General features: G+C 44.6%; 1 protein-coding gene across 1 annotated transcript in view; it reads left to right on the top strand.

Moving 5' to 3' along the window:
- Positions 1 to 23,516, top strand: part of PTPRN2 (protein tyrosine phosphatase receptor type N2) — a 636,596-nt gene that overhangs the window by 513,764 nt on the left and 99,316 nt on the right. The window contains exon 13 of the mRNA XM_053982009.1: positions 16,183 to 16,395. Within this exon, the coding sequence (XP_053837984.1) occupies positions 16,183 to 16,395 (213 nt within the window). The remainder of the gene's footprint in view (positions 1 to 16,182; positions 16,396 to 23,516) is intronic.

Below are 23,516 nucleotides of genomic sequence, written 5' to 3'. Positions count from 1 at the left end.
TTTTCAGGTTGGCTCTACTACAAAGAAAATGAGAAAACTGTCATTATTATCATTAATCTGGTTCCATTCAGCCATGCTGTTTATCTACAGCAGACCCAGTAATGCAAAGGGAAGGCACAATGCCTTTATATTATTATCTCCTCTAAATATGCAAGAGTTTATGAATAAACTATTTATCAGCTTGCTTTGTGACCAGCTCTGAATTTTCTTTAAATTTATATTATTATTACTTGTGAAGCACCTTCCACTTTGACTACAGCTTATTTTCTTCTGCTTCCATATGATCAAAGTGTCTAATGCAGAAGGACCTTCTTCTGCTCTGCCAGAATGTGTCAGAGTTTGCCAGCTATGCCATGGAAGGAGGATGGAGCAGCATCGTATGTGAGATTAATGTTATGCTGCAGATTGGTACAAAGAGATGAAAATTAAGTTGTAAAGCCCAGTAGCATGGCCTGGATTACATTAAATTAGGACATTTTTCAATTTAAAATTTTCTTACTTTAAGATACAACATTAAAATTCTTTCTGTCTGCACTGTGTCTCATTTCAGACAATTTTCTTTCCATTCATCTTGTCTACTACCATGTAAATATGTTTTCAAAGTTATTCTTCCTTTCCAAGTAGCTTTTGCTGGCATTGCTTACATTCTGTGTGTTTTGTCACTCTTCATTTTTGTTCTCTCCTTCCTCAGTCAGGTGTTTGAACAAGAGACAACAGTGTTCAAGTTTTCTCTGGGGATGTCAGGTAGAAAAGATAAAATCAAAAGTTGGGTCATGTCATGATATACATTTATTGAGACAAAAACATCTCTATCCTAAAAGAGTGTATGTTTGTAGATGTATTTTTAAACTAATGACTCACTGGATGTGTTGCAGTTTTTAATGGGGCATGAGTAATGCCTGGGAGTCTGTATTTAAATGTGAGGGAAATCTTGACATTTTAAAAGGGAATTCTCTGGCGTTGTTTCTATGGCAACTTTTCTAAGGGGATGACATTTTTTCATTTGATTTTTGATTGTAATCAACAGTAGAGTAACTAAAATATTGAACATAAAAGAAAAGAAATTACACTTGTTATAAGCCCTTTCAGACCAGCAGGGAACAAGGCAGGGGTTGCACCTCACTTAAGCCCTCAGCTGGGGGCCTAAAGAACTTTCTGTGGTTCATGGACTTGACTTGGGGTTTTGGAGGCAAGGGGGCAGGGTGAAAGGCACAAGCATGATTTGGGGAACATGGATAGCGGGGTTACAGCCAAGAAATCCCCAGTAGTGGCAGTGAAGCTTAGTGAAGACAGGACAATCAATCCCAAAGCTTTATGTGGCTAGAGAAACGAAACTGTTAAAACCAGTGAATTAGAGATGATGACATAGGAACATGAAATCCTTAAAGATTATCTTCAAACACCCTTTCCTCAAAAGCATCTTCTCAATTTCCTTGAAGAGCTGAACAGTAGAATTTTTAAATTAATTTTATTAATTAATAATTAAGCTACAACTCTTAAAACTTCCTGTAGGTGTATGTTTTAAAACAGTGTGATACTTTTCAGGCATAGTTTCCTTTTACCTTGTGAAGTCAGACCCTACAATGCTTTTTTCCTACAAGCAGGGCTAGGTAGTAGGAAAAAATGCAAGTTTTGGTTGTGGCACACATTTCCTGGCCTCTGAGGTGCCTCTGGGAGAGTTACACTTTAATGCACCAAACAATTGATCCAGGCACCAAGCTTGTAGCTCTTCCCTGGGTATATTTAAAATCTATCCTGAGATCTCCATGGTGCCTTTGGGAGCTCTGAGGCCAGGATCAGAGGGAGGCTGGAAGAACTTCCAGATGAAAATTTTCCATAAGTACATAAAATTTTACATAAGTAAATGAATTCCATTAATTTCCTTGATTTTACAACAAATTGTAACTCATAAATCTTAGGAGCAGCTGTGTTAGAGACTGTCTAATTCATTGTGGAAAACTAAATTCTGCACATAGTTTTGGATGGTAAACCCCTAAATTTTCCTGAGCTCTGTGTCTGAATGGGCTGCATCATAAGTATTACTGACAATTTAAACTTTGATATTGAATTTAGAGAAGTCTTTAAAATTTATTGAAAAACTTTTTGTACAAAGTTATCATACACAGAGTGATTAAAAGGAGGGAAGAGGCAAGGTCTTTCTTTCAAAGGACTGAGCAAATCACCAAAAAAAACTGATAAACAGAGGATCTTCTCAGAAATACTGACCTTCCCACTGCAATTAGCATTGCATGAGAGGTTGTCAGTGCACATCTTCTCAAGCTTTGACATGGCCCCTTCACTCCCAGCCCTTCTGAAACTCTGACAAAGTTATGGGAGTACAGTGATGTAGCTTTTGGTGTCACTTGTAAGACCACAGCTGAAGATGAAAGCTTCTGTTCATATAAATTGCACCATTGTTCTTCTTCGTCCACTTAAAAAAAGGAGACTTCATGGTAATCACTTCAAGCACCAAGTGTCTGAGTCCAGGTAAAAACCCAGGGACCATACCTGTATCAGCTGGGGATTGACATGCCTGTGTCAGTAAAGCAGTGATCCTAAAGTCTTACTGGTTTAACTGGAATTTTGAATTTGAACTCTGTTTTGAAATCAGTTGAAAAGCTCTGCTGGGAGTGTATGTGCATGCCTCATTAAGTGGAAAACACAGGATAGGTGCTTTTTCAACAACCTTTCTGATTTCATATGTAATCTGAAGCTACATATTTAAAGCACATCTTTTTAAAATGACTATGTAACACATTCATGCTAACACACTATCATTAGCATGCTATCACACATGATTGTTTATCTAGGTTTTATAGCTTGTGGTTGCATAAACTGATGCTGTCACCTTCTTTTTTTCTGTAGCCAGAAAAGACAAAATTTTTCAATGTTCTCAAATGCTTGTATGACTCAGAGAAGAAAGGGACTTTCTGAAAGTTATGTAGTCTCTATCCTCCTTCCTGTAAGTGTCAGGATCTTCCTTCTCTTTTTGGTAAGTGTTAATATTTTCAGGATTCTAGTTATATTACAAATGCCACAGACATAGTGCCCACTTGCTTTATTGGCTAAGGGCCTGCTTCCAATAAAGAAGGGACATTTTGTCATTTCTTCAGTAGGAGGAGAAAAAGAGGAAAACCCTGGTAAATTGCTTTCTAAAATAGAGAAGCGGGGTGTGAGTGGAGGTGGTGTCTTTATTAGATACAGTGAAAGTACATTTAGGATTTTATTGGGTGTCTGCCATCTTTGCCAAATTATCCATTGAAGCCCAGCTCCAGGACCAGTATTCCTGGTGATATTTGTAATGCTGCTCAGACTTCTACTGTTTCTGTGTGTCACAACATAAAATCAAGGCTTTTATCAGAGACCCTAAACCAATGGTAGCAGCAACTAGAAATTGAAAATAGAGTTCTACCAGTACATGAACTTCAATTGGCCAGACAGTGCTCTGCGATTCTGATTTTTCTCAAAAGTTTGTGTACCAGTTTAAATGCTGTCTCCATCCATCTTCATAGAAGGCATTGTTGAATATTCCACAGAGATGGTTCTCTGCAGTCAGAAATGGAAGGTCAGTACCAAAAGAAACTCAGTGGGACTGTATAAAGCACATAAGAACTTTGTAAACCATCTGTTTCATAACTTTAAACTATTTATAAAAGCATTTTATTAATTTAAATTTATAATGCAAACAATTTAAAGCTAACAAAAATATTCTAACATTAGATTGAGGTAGGTTGGAAGTGAATTTCAATCAATATAATGAAGGACAATTTTCTAACGTAATCTATGTTTGTCCTGAGGCTACCAGTATTAGGAGATAAGATAGAAAGAGCAATATCTGTGTCAAAGGGAGAAAAAATACATCTGATTTCAGTTCTTCTTCAGATTTGCAGCACTAGCTACTATTCTGAAAATACTTTTTCGTAGTTAAATTGTACTAGTTTGTTTTCATCTCTAGAAAGAAGAAACAAACACCCTTTAAACAGCACTTTAACAAACTAATCTGCTGATGTTACAGTAGAGAAAACTGATACCTCACAGTTCTCTGAATTCTTGGCACATACAGTACTGATGCATAAAAGGAGTCCAGCATTTCAATGATAGCCACATTTTGTTATAACAAGATCACAGTGTAAAATCATGCATTTCTCATCATGTTTTGCCATTAAACATGTTTTAAGTTGGCATTTTTATAGAAGCTTCTTAACCAGGCTTTCATATTAATAGTATTTAGTCTCATGTTAAAACAGATTAATATTTTTATCTATATTCTGTGAATATAAACCTAATCACAATGGAATTAAAGTTTCAACAGTGAATTTTTTTTTCTTTTTGGTGAAATACCAATTTACATAAAGCCTCACTCTGAAAACATTTGCTACTGGTGCTATTCTGATAGGTTCTATTGACTTGTATTCGATTTCTTAAAATGAAGGGTGCAGGATTGGGTCCTACAAAGACTCAAAATATTCTGTATAAAGGACAGGTTTCAAAACACCTGCTGTGACTCCTAAGGTATTTTGAAACTTTGTCTTCAATACTTAGTTTTCCTTCAGCTGATGCTGCTGCTCAAATATTTGAAGGATAGAATTATTACTGAATATGGTAGAATTACACTTATTTTTTGATGTACCTATTAGCAAGACTCCTCTGCCTTGTCCTGTGCTTTATCTCAAGAAAGAGGTGCACCTGCAAATCTAGAACACATCAGCTTTAATTAAATTGAATATTAAAAACTGAATTTATCCACTGGTCTTGTAATATTTTGTTAGTGGATCAGAGAGATCTAACAGCTTTGGGGCTTTTTAAGTTACCAGGAAAAATGTAATATAGTAAAATCTTCATTTGTTTAAAAATGTCTATAAATGCATCCAGTTTTGTCTCACTAATTACCTTTATAAGAAATACTTTATCAGGATGCCACTTTTACAGGGCTACATCAGCCTCCTGGAAGACTGAACTGATCTTTTCAGACTGTTGAACCTCACTTCACTAATGGGAACCCCCAAACATTTCTGCATATCTTTCCTATTTAAAAATAAACATTCAAGAGCCAATGTGAACAGAGGACTAATCAATAGGAAAATTTGCATCCGAGTTTGTTTTGATGAAGCACAGAACTATTTTATTTATTGAAACTGTATTAATGTAATTAAAATAAATGGAAAATGCACTCTTTACTTAATTAATATTTTAAGCTGTCTCTGAAGAATAGTATGCAGCTTGAATTTAGTTATCATTTTTAAACTGCAAGACAGATTAATTAGATTCAAATCTTAGCCAGAATGAAATAATTTTCTTAATAAAGCTAAGAGCTCTAGAATTTACTAGTAGAATGTGTCTGTTGTTGATCTTCACAGATGAGCATGAGAAGATAAGACATAAAACTCAGTGGAGTATAGGGGTTAAAATTCTGCTAACTCTACTTTTAAATTATAGTCCTAGGTGTTGGTTTTATTTATAAGAAAGGTGTGGTGTTTTCAAGACATGGGAGTTCTGCCTCTTTCTTAATACATGTATTCCTAAAGTTAAAGTAATTTAAATGCATCTGGTATAGGAAGTTAATATTTGGAAAAAATGTTTTGTTCATCAGAATGAAGGAAATTCAACTTTGATTTCAATATCCACATAAACAGTAAATCTATGGAAAATCCTCCACAACATGTTTGGATCTGTATTTAATGAGCAAGGCTCCGAAGGATAACTTATAAACAAAACAACAAATGAGATTAAATGGTGTTTTAGCTTTATCATACATGCTTTAAAAGAATGAAAATCTATTTCATGCTGTGCATTGTGCATTCATTTGCAGAATGAAGTGGCTAAACTTAGAAGTGCAGAAATCAAGGAAAATGGTCAGTGTGGTTTTCAGTGCCCAGTTATGAAGAACAGATTTTTAGGGAGTCCTGACAAACATTGGTGGTTCTCAGGCAAGAGTTTTGTTCTGTGCAAAATGGGAATACGTTTCAGCATCATTCTCACTGAAATTGCAAGATCTAGAATATTTTGAGTTTAGGCATAGTTCAAACACAGCTCTTGAATTTGGATGAATGTTAATGTGAATCTTCAAAATACCGGTATTTTTAGATGCGCTAAACCCAAAGAAACTGTCTCAAAGTCATTTATACTTTCAATGTCAACTTTTTTTCTGAGAAAAAGACATTAAACTTTCTAGAAATTTAATAATCAAATGCTGCTGATGACAGGGTTTTTTTTTTTTGTTTTCCCATTTTTAATTAATTAAATCATATAAGAAAATTTATCAGTAAGTCAATTCACTGATATGTGGCCAACAGTTCTATAGATGCTTTTAAAACAGATTTTAAATTTAAAATGAGTAAACAATTGAAAATTATTTCTTCTATCTCTCAACACCTTCTACATTTTTAATGAATAACACGTTAAACAATCTGTGTTTAAATAATTTCTCCCTGTGACATAAGCCTCACAAGTATCTATCATTGCTTCAAAGGTCATATTTAGAATGGGATAAAAGTAATGAAAATTACATAAATGTGAAAAGTTTTTTTTAAATTTCACCATAAATTCTTCCAAATCTTACTGTTAAAAAAAATATGTGTTTTAACTAGTATTTTGCTGTCTCTTGACACTTGGCCAGTTAAATTCATGTTCAACCCATTCAGCACCTGACAGTTCTGAAAAGATCCAATATTTTTCCAGGAAATGTTAATGAATATATTTTTAAATACTAAATACAAACTACAAAGCTAATGGAAGTATTTATCAGTTTCAGACAGTTCATTAGAAGGATCAATATGCAAACACACGTGTCCTTTTAATGAAATCACTTGGCGGGTTCATTTATCTTTCAACTTAAGCAATACAGGTTAGTGAGCAGATTATATATGCTCTGGCTCTTCCGGGGGCAGGAGAATATCAGACAGAGAGGGTCCTCTCAGGATGACAGACGGACAGAGCAATGCTTTCAGACCAAGCACTACAAACGTGGCTGAGGAAATGTTTGGAGAAGCCAAATGTTTGTTAAGCTGTGGGAATGTGAAGGATTTTGCATGAGCAGAAGCCAGGTGAGGAGTACCTCTCCTGCCTGGAAACCTTTTCAGAAACGGTGGTGATGTAAAGAACATCTTCCTTGCCCTGGAATGGGAAGGCTGGGTGTGAGGGTGTTAGTGGGGGTGAGCCCACGGCAAAACCACTCTGCACTTTCTGGACACGGCAGAAAGATCCTGTTCAGGGGATGGTGATGACATTTCTGTGCTGTCCTGAAAGTTTAAGCGAAGTGTCGCTCTGAGGCGAGGCAGGGATGCTCTGAGAGCTCAGGCGGCTCTTGCCCTTCCTTGGCACCCCGCACAGGTGCATGTCCCTTACTCAGGTGCTCGCTACCGAGGGTTGCTGGAGGGAGGAATACTGTCGAGAGGAAAAGGGGGCAAAGGAATTGCTACACGGCGCTAATGCGGTGTCCCCGGGACAGCCGCGAAGAGCCAGGGCCGCTTGCTCCAGCCTTCCCTTCCAGCCGGGAAGGCAAAGCCCGCCGGGGCCGGGCAAGCGGCAGTGGCTGAGCCCCAAACGGCTGCAGGGACAGCAGGGGTGTGGGGTAAGGGTGGCCATGCCATGCCATGCCATGCCGTCCCGTCCCGTCCCGTCCCTCACATTGCCTCCTCCGTGCCTTCCCACCGCCGGCGGGGTGGGGGTCCCTGCCGAGGGAGGTCTCTGCTGCTGCCCGGCTCGGGACAGCTCTGCCCGGGAGCGGCCGCCGCCGCTCGGGCCGGGGCAGGCCGGGGCACAGCGGCCGCGGCGGCGTGGGGGCGGGACGGCTGGGGAGGAGAAGGGGAAAGGGAAGAGGAAGGGGAAAGGGAAAGGACTGCCCGCCTCCACGGACAGAGGAGAGCCGGCTCTGCCCTGTCTGGCATCCCCAGCCGCAGTGACAGCGGGAAACAATGGGGACAGGGAAGCGGGAGGGCTGTCCATCGGCGGGGGAAGGGAGATCGAAGGGACCTGCCACCCGCGCCCGGCAGCCCCCCTGCCGCTCCTGGCCCGCTCCTGGCCCGCTCCCGCAGCCGGGGCACTTCGTGGGCAGATGCTGGGGTGGAGGGGGAGGAGGGGGATGGGGTGCGCAGCGTGTTTACCAGCGGCATGCGGGAATTTGAGGAGCTGGGGAAGACTGCAGGGTCCGTTTCGTTACAAGGGCCGGTGCTGCCCCGGGCCCCTGCGCGGGAGCGTGGCTCTGACTGGGAGTTACGGGTGCGCAGTGCCGGGCACGGCACGGCCCCGCTCGCCCGCGCCGGCTCCGAGCGGTGCCTGTCGCTATTTATCGAACTGGACTTCGTTACTATCCCGGGGCTGGTCGGAACACACTCCTCCTTCCTAATTTCGTGTGTCATTTGGAGAACGAGGACGAGAGGGGAGAAAGTTTGGATCTTCTTTGCTTGGCAATGTGTGGATTTTTTTTTTTTTTTTTTTTTTTTTTTTTTTTTTTTTTTAAGGAAAGTCTTTTCAGGAAGAAGCGTTGTGGGCTCCTGTGCCGTATTGTGAGGCAAATGATTTGTAGCTTTTCCTTGCTGTCCTTGTTTGATTTTATTTTTGGCTTTCTGTCATTGTTCTACCCCCCACTTCCATCTTGTAAGAGAGACACCAAGAAAATTAAAAAAAAAAAAAAGGAAAATAAAAAGAAAAATATGGGGGAGGGTGCGAGTAAAAAAGCAACCAAAAGGAAAAAAAAAAAAAAAAACCACCACAGAAAAACCCCGCACATCCACAACAGAAACCCCAAACAGCTCTTCCAAATGAGTGACACAGCCCGTGTCCATTCATCGTCGCACTCCGGCGAAGGGTTTCTGCACAGCCCAGACCTCCTTAGCCAATTGCTGCCAGCAACATGTGGAGGGGAGGCATCGCTATAGCAACCGGTGGATGGGCCATGTGCGGCAGCCGGCAGGGGCTGCGAGCCGCCCGATATAAGGAGGGCAGCGCCGGGGCGCGCCGGCATCCTCCGCCCGCGCCCCGCGGGGACCACCGGGCCGCCCGGGGCCGCCGCCTGCCCCCGCCGCACCGCGCCGGGAGGCGGCTGCGGGCGGCGAGGGGCGATTGTGCTGGCCGCCGCCTTTGTCTGCGCTGAGGAGGGGCGGGGGGTGAGAGGGGGAAGTTTTGGCACCGGAGGAGGATTGCTAGAGCCCGCCGAGGTGCGCCGACCCCTCGCAGAGAGGGGCCCGTCCCGGCACGCCGGCAGCAGGTACATGCGGCGGAGGACGGGGTGGGGGGAGCGCCCGCGTCTCTCGAGGCGGCCCGGCCGGGACTCGGGAGAGCCTTGTGCGCGGCGTGGGGTGCGGGGGCGGCCGGGATGGGGCAGCCGCTGCCGCCGTCCGCCGCCGGTCGGGGCCGGGCCGGGTCTCCGCGGAGCAGCGCGGGCGGGCGGAGGGCTCGCTTCGCCTCCGCGCGGCCGTCAAAGCCCTGCGCGCCCCCGGCCGAGCGCAGCCCCGGGGATGCCCCCGGCGCGGGGCCGTCGAACAGGCGGAGGGGGCAGCGGGCACGGCGGGGCGAGGACGTGTTCCCGGCTCGGGACCCGAGGACGGGACCCCGCGGTGGGTGCGGGCGTGCGGCTGCGGAGCCCTGTCCCCGGGCGGGGACGGCCGAGGGACCGGGCCCGGCTCCCTGCGAGACGGGGCGGCTCCGCCGACGGATCCGCCGGCGCTTGCCAGCATAACCGAGAGCTGGCTCGTTTGCTGGCACTCGGCTGTAAGGGCGCCTTATCTAATCCCTGAATTATGTGCCTTCAGCATCAGCATTAGATCAGCGCTGGCGCTGCGGCTCGTGTTCCCCTTGCTAGCTGAAGACATTTGATTAAGCTCGGCTATCGCTGACCGTCCTCTTGGCTCGGGCTCTGACACTCTGTGACTTAGACCTGCCGAGTCCCTCTCTTTCACGGTTTTACTCCGGCTAACAAAGCCTGGGCTGCGGAGGAAAACCTGCTTCCTGGTGCACCCACTCTGCTGCTTTGCCCTATCTGCCCCCGAGTCCTTAGAGACGGGGATCGAAGTTTCTTCACCGTGGTTTCTTCACCGTCTCCGCGCCCTCTTCTTCTTACTGCCACCTCACAGGTGCACTGTGCGGCTTCGGACAGGATGGGCATCGCTCCTCCATCTCCGACTCACCTACCTCTTCCACAGGCATGGATGTGGCTGTCCGGTTTCCTGAGTTGCGTGTTATCCCTACACTGTCTCAGTGATGCTGTAGGCTTTTGTGCTTTACTCTTTACCTAACTGCTGACTTAAAAAAATACCCAGATGCTCATGAAAATCTTGAAGCTCATTGAATTTCCTCTTTCACAACCTTATTCCTTATCACCATGCCACAAACTTCTTCGGGGTGCTTGGACATTCTGACATCTCAGTATCACCTTGTAGTGGGATTCAGAATAATAGCTCTAATTTCTTGTAACTCTAACCAGAAACTTCACTTCTGTTTGCCTTTAGGAAGCCAGAAGAAAATATCTACCATTGATCAAGGGATCTTTGAACTCAGTGAATTCTTGATTGTATTCAGTCATTGTTCATGGTATTAATCCTACTAAAAGGTATAGAGACGCTCCAGAGTGCTTTGTGGTGTTGAAGGTTGTGGAAAGATCATTGTACCCCTACAGATGAATAGATCTGTGGCTTTTGCAGTGACCTTTCTCAGTGATTTGAATAAGCTGCAGTTCCCAGAAATCCATCTGCCTTTTGTGTTTGTCGATTTGTCTAATCTTTCCGACCCCTAAAAGAAGGAAAAAGTACCTTCCCATCCGATTTCATCCTCCCGACTAAAAGCTTTAAATTGACCTCGTTTCAGGTGATGAACTGACATTTGCTGAAAGTGATCCTGGCATCAGGTGAGCTTTCTGGGGAGAGAAGGAGGGGGTGTGAACAGGGAGTCAGAAGGTAGCAGCCCTAGAAATTTATCAGTAATTCTAAAGATAGTATTTAAAACACCAGCAAGTAGCCTGGACCAAATAGCTTGGGAGTGCAGTGCTGAACACAAGGGGTGTTACATGCACAAAAGGTGAACATCCCCAGGCCCTGCTGCCCCAGCCTAACCTGACTGGGAGTACAGTAGGGGAGGAGGCACAGCAACTAAAACTGGAGGAGATACTGCTTTCCCTTCTGTTTTGTTTTCTTTATGAAAGGTAAAAAAATCTTCTCTGTAGCTTTCCTGGGGACAGATTATGGTAGCCAGCCTCCTCCTGACGTAAAGTGTTTCTGTGGTTTTCTAGTAACCTATCAAAACTTAACCAACAGAGTGTATCAACCTATGTCTCAGATAACCTCTGGGAGAGGGAAATTACTAGAAGTGAACTTAAGTTTAGATTTATATAAAGGAGCAGACATACACAGATGTGTGTATATATACATATGAACACACACACACATTATATATATATACTCCCACACACATCCCTTTCTTCATGCTTTCTATATAAGGAAATAATACACATATCCTTTATATTTTCATGTAATGTCAGTGGCTGCAACTGTTAACACAGGATATTCCTTAGAAAACAAACAATGAACCCAAACTTATTTTAGAGAAGCTTAATTTTAAGACTAATGATTTTCTTGTAGAATTCTTTTTTTCTGCCTAGGTACTTTTTTCCCTCCTTGAATGGCATATTTGCAAGTACAATTTCATCTGCACAGAGGAACAATAGCTTTCAGTTGCACAAAGGATTTCTCCCACCCTGAATCCAAACCACAATGCCTCTTGCTCTGATAATAGCTTCTGAAAAGATTTTGTAATGCACAGAATTAATACATGATTATTTCCGCCTCACTTCTCTCATTTATTAGATTCTATAGTGAATTCCAAATTAAAAATAGCACCTCTTGAGTTTCTTAACGTTCTAATATTTTGAAACAAATCATATTCTGAAGTTCCTCTTTTTGCCCATATTTACTAAGAAATCTTCAATTTTTTATTATTGTTCAGAAACAAAACTGTGTAATATAAATGTAAAAATGAAGCATACAGAAATTGCAAAAAAATGATAATGTTGAGTAGTTTAAAAATTAATTGTAGTGATTTTTCCATTGCTAACTGGAAGAGTGGTCAGGTGCAGTAACTGGCAAATTGGGGTTTAAATCTTTTTAAATTTATGAAGCAAAACAAAACCTCAACTTCAGTCAGAGTTTTGCAAGGACCAGAATCATGCCCTGTGTCCTAAAGTAAATAATGAAGTGTAATTCTGCTGAGGCATCTGGATGGTGAGCTTCCACATCACTGCATGGGGAGCTCCTCTCTGCTCTTACAAAGACTTTCTCCAACACTTCCAGCATAGGTGTGAGAGCTTATTTACATGAAAGCGTACATTAAATATTTACTGACATTTGCCTGGGATTCGTTTGAAATGTCGACTGTTCTGCTGCATCATGGGATGACACCGCGGAACAGGACGCTGCTCTTTGATTAGAGCAGTGATTTGTGACTCCAGTGTTATGGCTGCTCTAGTTAATGACTCACTTTTGGGTGTATATAAAATGTGTTCTGTCGAGGGACCAGGAAAGCCTACATGAGATCAGACCCTAAGAATTTTCTTTCCTCTTAAAAAACCCACAGACCCACACAGAAACAGTGTACTTCAAGTAAACACTGTGTGTTAGGTGTGCTGTTGTTCTTTGCTTTCTAGCATTTAAGCTAGGTCGGGCTGTTTCAAAGCAAGTAAAGGCTGGATGAACACCTCCAAAGCCTCTTCATTCAGATTCACTTTCTAAGCCATTCATTTAGGAATTAGTTGTTTTCCTTCATTGGGACTTCATTGATACTCCACACTTTTCGAAGGAGAAAATCATTCAGAGGAATGTCAATATATTCTGTTATGTGAAGTTTAAAAAATGCATACTTACATGTAGCTGAGTTTAATATTTAATTGCGTGTAATTTATGTGGTCTATTTATTTGTTAAGCCTTGGGTGGGGAGGTAATTTGTTTTTCTTGTTATGCAATAGCTATTGTTCCCCTTCCACCCCAGGCGCACGCACCATGGCACACGCACCACGGCAGTCCCAACCAGCACAGGGAGAGGTGTTCTGCTTTAAAAGACATCCGACTGTAAATGTCAAATTCATAAATATTTAAACACTTTTCTTTCAATTTCAAGTCAAGGCTGACAGGACGCCTCTAATTAACCCTGGGCTCCGTTTCAGGCTGGGGCCTTATTGCAGGGAAGAATCAGGGGGTTAGGCGAGGTGGGGAAATCTGTGCTCCTGGTTAGAGGCAGCGGGGGCGGCTGGGGGGAGAGGTGGGAGGACGGAGGGAGCTGGTAACTAACACGTCGGATTCATTTTTACCCGTTTCATAATGTGATGTTTGGTCAGGCATCGAGCAGGATGAAAGGGCAGCGGGTTCCTCCAGCTGCCTTGGGGACAGTGGGGGCTGTGTCCTGATGGGACGTACGTGGGGAACCGGGCCGGGCTACGCTCTGCGGTTCCGAGTGTCCCCAGCCCGGGGCCCAGGGACGCCGCTGATACGCGGCCCGGAGTTGGAGCCGGAGGCGGGCGATGGGACTTTGCCGTCGGCCGCACCCGGCGGTTCCTGCGGGACGGGGCAGGGGGCATCAGCCGCTGGTCCCTCCCGGGGGCGGCGTGGGGGCTGGCCGAAGTGGCCCGAAGCACCAGCCCGCCGTAGGTAGGGAGGGGAGAGCGGAATCATCCGGGCCCCGACGGCAGCGGCTCTGGAGCTGCTCCCCGTGAAGCGGGAGGGAGGAGAGGAGTGGAAGAAGGGCCGGCGGCTCCGCGGCAGAGCCCCTCTCCCTTCCCCTTCGGTGGATCCGACGCGGCGGGCGCCGCCGGGCAGCGGGGAGCGGCCGGGCCCCTTGGCCCGTCGCCCCTGCCCTTCCGCCGCGGGGCCTCCATCTCCTCCCAGGGCACGGGGGTCGGGGCAGGCGTGGGCGCCGCTGCCCCTGGACGTGCAGGGGCTTTGCAAGCCCTCGCCTGCCCGAAGCCTATCACGAGGGACAGGGCTACACAGACTCCCCCCGGGCAGACGCTTGCCGAGATGTAAGCAATGCCGAACGCCCCACGGAAGGTTCTAACTCTTCCCTGTGCTTCAGGCTGCCGAGTGCAGCTGTACGCTGAGAGTATGTAGGGGGGTGGCTCTTCGAGCAATTCTTTTGTCAAGGGCAGCCAGCTCCGGGGACGTCAGCCCCGGCTTTGCGGGGAAAACTGCCTGGCGAAGTTGGAAGCAACATCTAAAATAGCTCTAACTCCAGTGGGATAAAGAGCCTGCCGCCCCTTCTCTTCTGCATGTTTACTCGGAGCTTTTGACAGCACTTTGCTCCCATCATTGTCATCGTTTCTCTAGCATAACCCTTTCCCCGTTTGCTTGGTGCGGCTCTGCCACACGGCATCCGAAGAAAAAAAATAGTTTAAAACCGTGGTAGAGATAGCAGAGAAGTAAGACTCAGGAGCAGCGTCCGAAACTTCCCGCCAGCCTCTTTCCTCCCGTCGGTGCCCCTGAGCTCAGCCGGGGGCCGAGGCGGCCTGAGCCGCCCGATGAGCGGGGCTGGCCCGCGGGGGAGTCCGGGGGTGCGGGGCTTGTCCCTGCCTGGCTGATGGGAGGCCAAACACCGCGGTGACAAGGAGTAACGTCCCGGGGCGCAGCGCTCGGCGAGGGGGCGCCGGCACTTCGGCGGGAGCCGCCTATTGAGATGCAGATTGCGACCCTTGGCCCCGGGGGGACGGGGCCTTTCAGGGAGATGCTAACGGCAGAGCGCAGCAGCCCTTTACCCCCCCGGGGCCGAGGCGGCGGGAGCAGCGAGACCGCGGCGGCTGCCGTCGGTGCTGCCCCTCCCGGTGTCCCCCGCCCGGTGCGGGCCGAGGGCGCGCTCCCCCCGGGGCAGCCGAGGCAGGTGCCCGGCGGGGGCGGTGGCGAGGAGGCGGCCCCGGATCCCCCCGCGGCCGGGGCGGGGTGGGGTGGGGGTGCAGCCCCCTCCTCCTGGTGGCTGTTGGGATTTGGAGGAGGGGCCGGCTGCCGTGCAGGGGAGGGGAGGCGGCGGGCGCGGCGGTGGCTGCGCGGACGGCACATGGCCGGTGGCCGCGGCGAGCCCTGTGCCCGCCCCCCGCCGCCCCGCCGGGGCGCACGGACCGGCGATCCTCCTCCGCGCGGCGCATCCAGGCAAGAAAATCCGGGAGTCTTGACTGAACCTGCATTTCCATTAACTCAGCCTCAGCCCCGGCTAATCCGCAGCACTGAAGGCAAGGAGGCTAATTAATGACAAGCTTTTACAGTCAAGACCAGCGATAATTGCTTTGGTGGCCTTTATGATTACAAGATAAAAATGGACCGGGCCTGACATAAGAGCCACTGTGTACACTGCAAGACAGGAGGAAATTAAGAGCTGGCTAGCTGAATACGGAGCAGAAAATTACTAATAGAGGAGAGATAATGAATAGGCCGGCTAGGCATTCATGGGGAAAAATCCATTTTGTTACCACGCGAAATTAGGTGGTGGAAAGGAGTTTGCTAATTGTTCTCGTCTTGTAGCAACCAGGACTGAGGCAGGGGCGTGCTTTTCAATTCATTTCCCTGGTAATTGTGAAAGGGGGAATGCAGGCCAAATGAGTCTTGCTGCAATTTGCGCGCCTGGTCTTTTCATTTTCATGTTGCGTTTTTAATTGTTGCTAATATAGGTTATAATGAAGCTAATGAGGGGAAATTATTGTACAACTTTTTAGCACATGGAGACAAGTGAAATACACTAGAAGGATTCTGTCCTATTGCTGCAAAAATAATAGTAATCTGAAGGAGTTTGGAACTATCGGGTTTTTTTTTAAGCCGCTTCCCTCTACAACAGACAAAAGGAAGGATCGCCACCTACTTTTTTTTTTCCTTGTGTTTTATTTTTTCACTAAGAAAAAAACAATACCGGATTTTCCCTTGCTGCGCCCCTCGCAGCCCCTGGCCCTCGATGCGGTGCGAGCGGGGCGCGGAGCCGCGGGGCGCTCCGCGGTGCTTGCGCGCATCCAGCGGGTCCGCCTCCGCCTCTCGGTAGTTAAGTGAGAGCCGGCGGAGGGGAGGGCACGGAGCGGAGCACGGTAGCAGCCCTGTCCCTGTCCCTCTGTTTGCCGCCCTCCCCGGCCGAAAGTTAGGGCTGCCGGGTGTTCCCCCCGACGGGATCCCCCCCTCCGCGCTGCTCCGTGACCGCGCAACTCAGGCGCTGCCTCTCTCTCCTTCCCTGCAGAAAAGCAACGTCCCGCCGCTCGCGCAGCGCGGGGAAGAGGCGCAGTCCGCGAAATTCCTCCTCCTCACCCTCCTCTCCCTCGCCTGCATCGCCGGGGTCCTGGCGGCGTCGGGGGTCGCCTACTGCCTCCGCCACCGCGCCCACCACCGCCTGAAGGAGAAGCTCTCGGCCCTGGGGGCTGACGCCGGCTCCGATGCGCCCACTGCTTACCAGGTAAGGACCGAGCTCTCCTCCTCCGGCCCTGTCCCGCTGCCCGGCAGACCCCCGGGGGGGCCTTCTCGCCTTGGGAGTCGCGGGGGTGGGTTTGTTTCCGACGCTTCTCCCCCGCCCCCGTTCCATTCATAGTCCCGCGGATTCGGTGTAGCTTTTTACTACTGGGTATTAATCTTGGCTATTCCGGTAGCTGCTGTAAATTTGTGCCTAATTAGAAACATTAAAAAAAAAAAAAAAAAAAAGAAAAAGAAAAAAAATACCAGTCCTTGCCATTGAAATCCTCAGAAAAATAACATTAATATCCATAATCTGTCACCCCTGCCACTATTAATAACGAAAAATCTTTAGCATTTATGAGGAATGGATTGCACGGTTATCTGAAGATGTCTCTCTTTTTGAGTAATTGACTTCTTCAGGGTCTGATATGAAAAGAGCCTTTGACCTGATCTGTTGCCACCTTCTGCCATTATTCAGATAAAATGAAATCTAATGCTGATAGATGGGAGGTAAACCAGGACTGGTTCTAGGAGAACAATGATAGCAGATGTGTACCCAGTAAAGCTGGAGGACTGCACTCAGCTTCTCGGAAATAAATCAGAAACCTCGAGCTTTCTCTTTCAGTTTCAAAAGTGTTGGGTGGCGAGACACTGCATCTTCCTGAAGTTTGTTTTAGATCATATGGCACGTATTTCTTGGTGTGCTATTGGTGTGGTAGTGCATGTGTTATGGTCATATACCAGGCAGCCCAGGTCTGCTATCCAAAAATATTTGGAGTGTGACCAGGAAAAAGAATCTGAGAATGTGTAAACATTGTCTCTGTAGTATCTCTGTCTGTTGTGCACCCACAGGGCCTCTCTAACGGCACTTTTTTGTCAAGTTTTATTTTACTTTCTTGTTCTGCTTAGGATCAGACATTCTGGCCTTTCTGTATCCTGGAGCTGAGATAGATTCAAATTGGCAGCGGAGAGTATTATGGGAATAAACTCATATTTCCTCACAAAGTTTGGGTCTGTCTGTATCTCTTAGATGTTAAAGATGAAATGTATTAAGTATATCTCCACAGGCTGGGTCTAGAGAGAATTAAGTACAGAATAATAAATATAAATGTTACTGTAACAATTAGTATCTTCAGGAATGGTTTTAGTTTTCACCTTTAAAGAAATGTTTACTTTAAAAAAAAAAATTAAATTGCATCTTTGCAGTTAATGACTTCCAAACCAAGACAAAGTGAAAGCAAGAGCATTTCCTGTAGACACACACAAAAAAAACCCCAAAAAAACAACAAAAAAAAAAAGTGTGTTAGTTTATCAGTTTCATTGGCCAATGAGACTGTGGCCATAAATATTTTTGTTTGATTTTAATAGGTGACTAGCTATTGGCTTATTTAAAGCACACAATAAATAGGTAGGATTTTTCTTCAGTTAATTGTGAATACAGGAATTCTTAATTTTTTTGAAAAGCCCTCCAGGTTCCAAAACCACACTTGAAACTGAATTTCTGATAATTAACAGGACAATCTTCCTACTGACAGCTCTAATTAATAGTATCTGTAATTAAAATCGTGCCCTTCCAGCAGGAAAATTGTTTGAATTTCTTGGAGTGACCTTTTTTGCCATTTCTCCTGGGAGTGTAGTGGTTGATATTGATTTTATAATGAGCTCGGTTTGTTTAATAAGAATCTGTAATCCAGACATTAAATGAAATATGTGCTTCTTTTTTGCCTCACAGATTTATATAAATTTTAAAATCTTCATATTTAGATCTGAGAATGTAATTTTCTGTTTTGAAAACAACAACAATGCTTTGAGGTTGCTGCTCAGTTTTTCAATAGCAAGACTGTACTAATCTTCTTTGTTCCTGACCTCTGGGCCTGCTCCTGACCACCTGACTTCTTAAACAGTTCCATTGGGTTTTCAGGAGAACTGCAGTCATGAGTGGGAGGAAAAATGTTTTTCCTTAAAAACAAAGGTTTCTAAGCTTGGCTCTCCACCCATGGAAGTAAATGGGAATTCTGCCATTTGTTTCAATGGCAGCAGTAGGAAGCCCTAGTATAGGCAGACAAAATGCTCAGGCAGTTTTGATGCTGCTAAGTAGCATTTTATCAAAATGAATCACTGTGGCTGGGTCTGAATATAATAAACTATTCACATGGATTTGAAGAGAAATAGGATTGAGCCCTATTCACATTGTCAGAATCACCTTATGTCGAGCTGTGTTAAGTGTAATGGATATCTGGTGTGATGCATGTTTTGGATAACATCAATTAAGTCTCAGAAGGGCATCTGCTATCTTTTTCCTCATCTTCTCTTGATACTTGTAGGGGAATAATGTAACCTGTATTAATATGGGGGTAGGAAAGAGGCAGGCAGCTTTCAAAACAGCACCTACTTGGTTCTCTTCTATGTTTCCCAAGTAGCCACTCAGTTAACTCAATGTTTTTTTTTTAAATATGAAATGTTTCATATTTTTATGCCACTAGGCTTTGAAGCATGGTACTCCAATGTGTTGCTGCTTACAGCTGACATGACAATTCAGATTTCTTTTTTGTTATTTGAAGGTGGAGAAATTGGTTGGTATAAAAGGGCCTGGTGGCCCAATGTGATTCAGAGAGAACACAGAAATATCACTTCAATTCACATGCTTCTCAAAATGTCAGTTGTTTATATCTTCACATAAACAAGACTGACCTAAATTTTCAGCATTTAGTAGAAGCATTTTTCATCCTAACCCAGTTCAGCCAGGAGAGTTCATTCAGGGTTTTACTCCTTCCTTATCCTGTGAACTCGGATGAGTTTTTTCCCATGGCTGTTTTTTGGCAGGGCTTGGGGTTTTTTTCCTTCCCTTTCTGGTTTGTGCAGTGAAATGCCATCTTGAGAAGGGGAAAACAGACAAACCATATTATCAGGGAAATAGCAGGTTGGCTGCTAAGTCTCCCCCCATACTGGAGGCGTAGCACTTGTCATGTAACATCACCCTCCCTCAGGCACGAGCACTCCTTACACTTAGCTACTAACACAAGGATTTCTTGTGTAACTGTGTGAAGAAGGCAGGGCAACCAGTACTGGATAAAAGTTGAAGCAGGCAAATTGAATTGCTGCAATGGAGGATAAGCTGCCAAACCTGGTTATTCAGGTGTTGGGGTGAGGCAAGCAGCTGGCCCTCAGTGTTGAAGTAGGGAAACCCTATTGAAAGTAACAGGAGGAAGGATAGATACACAATTGAAACTTCATTTATCTTTGAATCACTAAACAACAAAATTACAGGCTGGTTTAATTAGACAGTAGCTGAGGAGCTTTTCAAAATTAATGGAAACAGTGTGTCTCATAAAATGTTACGTTTTATCCAAAAAGGCGGGCAGTTCTTGTGTCTCTCGCAAACACATCTCCTGTCCTTTCAAAGCACACGTGTAATGATTAGATAAGTGAGCGTTAGCATTCAGGGATGACTAAAAAGAGGCTCTTGGAGCCTCCGCGGAGCCCCCGCACATGCGCGCACCTGCACCCCTGCTTTTAATTGTTGCTGGCATTGCTTTGATCTTCTTTGAAAAGCAAGTTTAGCATTCTGCAAGCCCACTCTCTGGTCCAGGAGATTAGGACAGAAGCGTTTTAGGAATTTTCTGCAGACACTCTTTGATTTATTTCACAACACTGAGCAGATTTTCTTCATGCACTTTGAAGACTTTAGAACATAACCCAGAGAAAAACGGGCATTCAGGCATCAGGAGCAGGCAGCAAACAGGGCCACTAAGTGCACATCTTACTTGTCACAGCTCCCATTAGTGAGCAATTTATTAATGTAATGAGTGTGTGGTAGTGACTGCTACGATTTAGGGATGGTCTGTTTGATTCAGGGTGATGTATTTGTGAGTCCAGCTGAACCCTGGCTTTTGACCCCTGTGTGAGGAACGCTGGGGTGTGCATGTTAAATCATCAGCATATTTTATACTTTGTACTGCAGAACTTTCCTGTGAGCATGGTCTTCTGCATCACTGACAATGCTCAGCAAAAACTTGCCCATAATGGAATTAAAAGGCAAAAGTTAAAATGCTCTGAAGCTGGCTTCAGCAAGCTTGCCTTTTAATATTTTATGTCAATAACATTCTTTTTAATTTTCCTTCATCTCAGCCAAAAGAATTTCCTTTGAAAAGTGAGGAGGAAAAGACCAAACAGTTTACAATGAAGTTCTTTCTTAAACTGCCTGAAGTATTCAAGATTACATGCAGATGGATTACATCATCAGCTGTTTTAAAAACTTGTCCAATTAACTTGATTTGGCAGGCATATAATTGTAAATTATATGTTAAATTCTACATTATTAAATGTATTGTATTATGTATAAATTATATATTCCTTTGTCAAATACAGTCTTATTAATTACATGATCCTGCTGGATTCAAAGCCCCTAAGAACTTCTCCGTGCTCTTACTGATTTGAGCCTGCTGGTATTTTTTATTGGAGATGTTAAGAACACACTATTTGCAACAATTACAATAAATATTTTGCTGCAAATAATTTAAAAGTCTCCAACTGAAAGAATCTGCTGGAAACAAACCCTCTACTTAACCATCATGCATGGTTTGTGTGTTTAAATACAGATAACTCATTACCTCTAATATGGCTTAATATTTTACACTCTAGACTGAATTTCAAAAGCAAACTTGTTATTATAATATTAGACCTTAATGTTATAGTAATACTGTATGTCAACTCCTTAGAAATTTTCTAGACTAAGTGAAAGTGGGGGGAGGGGGAAAGGAAAATATTGCTGTTCTTATTTCTCAAGTTCTCAGTAATATTCCAATTAACATCACCCTTAGTACCAAGGGAAGCTGGTAAACTGGGGATAATGTGTACCATAAAGTATTGCCTTCTACCTTTATAAAACTTAATTTTAAAGGACCCTCCTACACTTAAGCACAAAAGATATCACTGAGGATGAGGTTATTCAGAACACGAGTATTTAGTAAACATTTCAGAAGGAATACATTTTGTAAGGATTTTGGATAGATGAAAATTTGGCCTTAGGGCAGAATGCTGTGAAGGGCTTGCTTGTGTTCTCTTCTGGGAAAACAAAGGGCATAATGCATTTTTAATCTTTTCTTTTCCTGTGTCCTTATTTAAAGAGGCAAAAAGAGATCATCTTATGACTATGTAAAGTTACAGGACAAGCTGTAATTGTTTGTGATACAGCATACATGGCATGGTATATGAATTAGAAGAGTTGTTCTTGCCCGTTTAAGTCTGCTTATTGTGTATTATGTGAACAATTTTGTCTCTCTTTGATTAGCATTTTGTCTCAGAATAAATTCTCAGGAACGTGCAGATACTTTGTACGTACAGTAGTTACATAAACCACTGTACTTTAAGGTGAGACAGTTTTCACAGCGTACAAAATATGTCTGACTACACAGAATTCACAGTAGTCACACATAGCAATTCTGGGAGAGTAAAGAAGAGGGGAGTGTTTCAACGTGATTAGAAGAAGAGTTTGCCTTATGTTTAAACACTTCCTTGAAGTCAGACAAGTCAAAGCAGAATGAAGTAAAACAGGATGTGTACAAATCTGGCTTTAACTTCTAGTCAATTTTTTATCTGATTAGTGTTCGGAGCTATCAATTCCTGTGGTGCAGTGGACTCTGCTTTTCACCAACCTTGTTTCCTGTGGTAGCCATAAAATTGAGTTAAATGGTAGCAGTGTTCAAAATAGCATTCCAAAATACTGTATGAATTTATAAATCAGCAGAAAATTATCAAACTTGCTTGGTCAATAAATCAGGATACAAATAAATAGGGGTGTATTGTTAACACAGCATTTAAAATCAACTTCAAAATAGTGCTCAGTGAGAAATGCCCATCTTCAGGGCTGGAGCTTGATGGCGGAGATTTCACAGGGTACTTCTGGAAGTCTTTATTTGAGCCTGTGGTGTGTGTCTCGAGGAGCAGGGCTCTCCTGTCACCTCCTGTCCCTGCTCTGCCCCTCTGCTCCAGCACACCCAGCCCGGCCGAGGGGCAGCCCTGGGGGAACCATGCAGGCCATGGGAAAGGGACTTGCTGGGCTTATTACTGATGGCTCTCCTCCAGCCTTTTCCTGTCTACATGAATAACTTCTGTGAATTACTCAGTGGTGGAGAAATGGACTAGCCCTTACCAGAGGAGGTTGCACCTTCACAGCCCAGACCCCGGGCTGCTGCAGCAGTGGCAGTGCAGCAACACCTTGGAGTAAAATACTCCTTACATTAGAGCGAGCAGGTGAGAGAAAGGTGTTGTTGCAGGTGTGGAAGGAAAATGAGCATATATGCAAGTCCTGGAGTGCTTGGATGAGAAGTTGCCATGCAGGTCTACATTTTCATTAAAAAACTATCTTTTTCCAGTAGTTGTCCATTATTCTGCAAAAAAAGTGGCAAAGAGAAAGTGATGCTGACCCTCTCAGCCAACTTTGTTTATTTTTCAAAAGTACGATGTTTGAGCTTGGTGTTTAGTGAAACAAGGACAAACCTGCCCCAGGCATGTCACAGTATAATTTCTGTGTATCTAGGATGTAAGAACATGCTAAGTAAAAATAGTAGGAGGCAAAATTAAGTTAGTGACTCATTTTAATTACTGGGAAATCCAGAGTTCTTACCCAAACAGGCATTTCTTAGGAAATGTGCTGGTGGTGGTCTGGACTTGCAGGCTGCATCTCGCCTGGTAAATTAAACCAGTAAATATTTTGAATGGTCCTGGCACTATTTCAGGTCAGGCAACCCAACTTTCCCCAGTTTCTTAGCAGAGTAAGCACAAAGAAAAATAAATAAATTCACTCAACAGGCACTTTTATTAATAATTTGGTTGTAGCCATGTGGTTTTAGAGGGTGAGAATTCCTGTTGCTTTATCTGCCCTAACTTCCTGTCCTGCTTCTCCCAAGGATGCAGCTCCTGAGCATTCTGCTCCTGCTTCAAAGCTCATTTCACCCATGCCTGTGGTGTCACAGGCTGTTTGCCAGCTGAGCGTGGGCTGGTTCTGGATAAGTACAATGGATTGTCTCCCCCTGGTAAATTGATTATGTCCCAGAGCCTGTACGTTATAAAGAAGCCAAAGATAACCACAGCCTTGCCTAATGGGCTGGAGAGTATTTGATTTGC

This window comes from Vidua macroura, chromosome 1 (genome assembly GCF_024509145.1).
Source record: "Vidua macroura isolate BioBank_ID:100142 chromosome 1, ASM2450914v1, whole genome shotgun sequence".
Lineage (NCBI taxonomy): Eukaryota > Metazoa > Chordata > Aves > Passeriformes > Viduidae > Vidua > Vidua macroura.
The sequence above is the reverse complement of the archived record's forward strand: the minus strand, read 5'-3'. Positions and strand labels throughout refer to the sequence as shown.